At 58.9% G+C, this 2,992-nt stretch overlaps 1 protein-coding gene across 1 annotated transcript in view; it reads left to right on the forward strand.

Moving 5' to 3' along the window:
* Positions 1–2,992, forward strand: part of LOC131733562 (dapper homolog 2-like) — a gene marked incomplete at its 3' end in the record, with an annotated part of 10,904 nt that extends 7,912 nt beyond the window's left edge. Inside the window, 3 exon segments of the mRNA XM_059021215.1 lie at positions 624–798; positions 1,154–1,363; positions 1,804–2,992. Of these exon segments, the coding sequence (XP_058877198.1) occupies positions 624–798; positions 1,154–1,363; positions 1,804–2,992 (1,574 nt within the window).

Here is a 2,992-nt window from a genome sequence, read left to right on the forward strand (position 1 = left end):
TCATCAGTGTGATTATTGAAACTAGAAGAGACCGAGTCAAGCAGACCAGCGTTTGGGCTCCAGTGCCTTCATCAGTGTTATTATTGAAACTAGAAGAGACCGAGTCAAGCAGACCAGCGTTTGGGCTCCAGTGCCTTCATCAGTGTTATTATTGAAACTAGAAGAGACCGAGTCAAGCAGACCAGCGTTTGGGCTCCAGTGCCTTCATCAGTGTTGTTATTGAAACTAGAAGAGACCGAGTCAAGCAGACCAGCGTTTGGGCTCCAGTGCCTTCATCAGTGTGATTATTGAAACTAGAAGAGACCGAGTCAAGCAGACCAGCGTTTGGGCACCAGTGCCTTCATCAGTGTTATTATTGAAACTAGAAGAGACCGAGTCAAGCAGACCAGTGTTTGGGCTCCAGTGCCTTCATCAGTGTGATTATTGAAACTAGAAGAGACCGAGTCAAGCAGACCAGCGTTTGGGCTCCAGTACTTCATCAGTGTGATTACTGAAACTAGAAGAGACCGAGTCAAGCAGACCAGCGTTTGGGCTCCAGTACTTCATCAGTGTGATTATATAGAAATTCTCCTCCTGTCCATCATACCCAGTTGACCCGTGCTCTCGCTTGTACCATCTTGCAGCTCCGGTCTCGCCCCTCACTGGACAGGCTGCGGGATGGAGTGTCCACTACACTGGACCTCTCCCAGTCCCAGGACCTTCTGGACAGGTCCAGTCTGTCTTCAGAACCCCTGGAGATGGACAAAAGGAGCAGCACCCACACCGAGACCGACACCAGCGACTCCCGACCCAGCTCCGGTGAGGGGGGTGAGGGGGGGGCGGGGGGGCGGGGTGAGAGAGTTAGTTAATTAGATAGGTGGGTAGTTACTACTTAGTTGGATAGCTAGTTAGGTAGTTAAGGAGCCAACAGAAAACTATCCACACGTTTTGTGAAACAGATATAGCAAACGTAAAACAAGGATCATTATTTTTGTACACAGGGTTGCAGTTTACTGTAGATCTAACCTCTGTCTCCCCCCCTGTCCTCTCCCCTCTGTCTCTCTCCTCTCTGCTCTTTCTCCCCTCTCTCTTTCCCCTCTCCTCTCTCTCTCGCCTCTCCTCTCTCCTCTCCTCTCTCCCCTCTCTCTCTCTCCTCTCTCCTCTCTCTCTGCAGGTTTCTATTCTGTGAGTGACAGCTCTCTCTCTAACTCCTGTGCCTCTGTGCTCAGCGAGGGGCCCGGGGGAGGCTCCCTGGGGACTGTGCCCCCCCGACCGCGCTCCACTGACGACAGTGCCACCCACTGGCCGGAGTTCAGACTGCAGCCTCAGAAGCAGCCTGGCGAGCCGCACCCAGAGAGAGAGAGCCGGAGACCCGTCTCTACAGGTGAGACTCAAGCCCTGAGCGATGCAGGCGTGTGGAAGCAGGGTGAAGCACATGCAAGCCCTGAGCGATGCAGGCGTGTGGAAGCAGGGTGAAGCACATGCAAGCCCTGAGCGATGCAGGCGTGTGGAAGCAGGGTGAAGCACAGGCAAGCATTGCAACTGAACCTGCCTTTAGTGTTCCTAAATATAATAACACCAACTCCCTATCTCCATCCCTCTCTCTCCATCCCTCCTCTCTCCCCCTCTCTCTCCATCCCCATCTCTCCCTCTCCCCCTCTCTCCCTACCTCCTTCTCTTCCCTCTCTCTCCTCTCTCTCCATCCTCTCTCCTCTCTCTCTCCATCCCTCCCTCTCCTGTCTCTCTCCCCCTCTCTATCTCTCCCTCCCTCTCCCCCTCTCCCTCTCCCTCCCTCTCCTCTCTCTCTCCCTCTTTCTCTCTCAGGTGATCTGGAGTTGCTCTGTGGTCTCCTCTCCCTGGTTACCCTCGGCCCCCAGCCCCCCCGCGGGGTGAACCCGCCCCTCCAGACCCTGGGCCTGGACCGCCGGTACCGATCGGACCTGATCTCCCGCAACACCCACGAGGTCTACCCCTACCCCAGCCCGCTGCACGCCGTGGCCCTTCAGAGCCCACTGTACACCGAGGTCCAGCAGGGGGGCCCCGAGGACCTGATTGAAGACAGTGGCTCCACGCGATTGGCTCCCGGCCCTGCCACTCAGATCCCCAGGATCAGGCCCCTCCCCACAAACCCCACCCCCCCCAGGGCTAACCCCAAGCCGCCCGGAGGTGCTAGACCCAGTTCTGTGGGCTCCCTGGCCCAGCTGGGCTGCTCCGGAGTGGACCGGTACATCTCCCAGCTGGTTCTGAGGTCGCGGTGCCGGCCAGAACTGTCAACGCACCACAAGAGCCTGTCAATGTCCTCCATAAGCAGCAGCAGTACCTCCTCCACGGTGGTAGGGGGCGCCCTCCCCTCCCTCCACTCCCTCCACTCCCTCAGCTCGCTTGCCACTGCCGGACCCGGGCACTGGAAAGCCAGGAGGCGAATTTCCACCTGCGTCCCGGCGGCCGGTGTCCGATCCCCGGAAAGAATCTCCTCTTCCCAGCTGCCCGAGGGCTCCCGAAATTCCTGGGTCTCTTCCCGCTGCTCCCCGGAAGAGCTGTCTCCAGGATCCAGCGCGGTCTGGGAAGAGGGGATCCCGAGAGAGGAGGAGGAGGAGGAGGAGAGACCCCCTCTGGGATTATTATCCCAGAGGAATTTCTCCCAGAGCTGCCTGGTGCGCGATCCCGTCCTCCACAGACGCTCCTACGAGCGCGCCGGCTCTTTAAGGTGGACCAGCCTGGATGCAGACCGGCTGTATCAAGGCAAGCATGCCTCCAGGGAGCTGATCAAGGCTTCCACCTTAAGCAGCTTGAACCTGAACAGAGGCAGCTGCGTTGCTGAGCCGTGCCTGAAACACGCTGCCCAGGGAGAGAGCCGCGACGGAGGGGAGCGCGACCGGGACCGCCCCCCTCCCAAACCCAGCCGGCCCAGCTTCTGGGAGAGGCTGGAGGACCTGGTGTCCGGCTCCCCGGATCGGGACTCTCCGTCCCGGGACAAACAGGCCGGGCTGCACCGGAGCGGCTCCCAGCAGGT

This window comes from Acipenser ruthenus, unplaced genomic scaffold (assembly GCF_902713425.1).
Source record: "Acipenser ruthenus unplaced genomic scaffold, fAciRut3.2 maternal haplotype, whole genome shotgun sequence".
Classification (NCBI taxonomy): Eukaryota; Metazoa; Chordata; class Actinopteri; order Acipenseriformes; family Acipenseridae; genus Acipenser; species Acipenser ruthenus.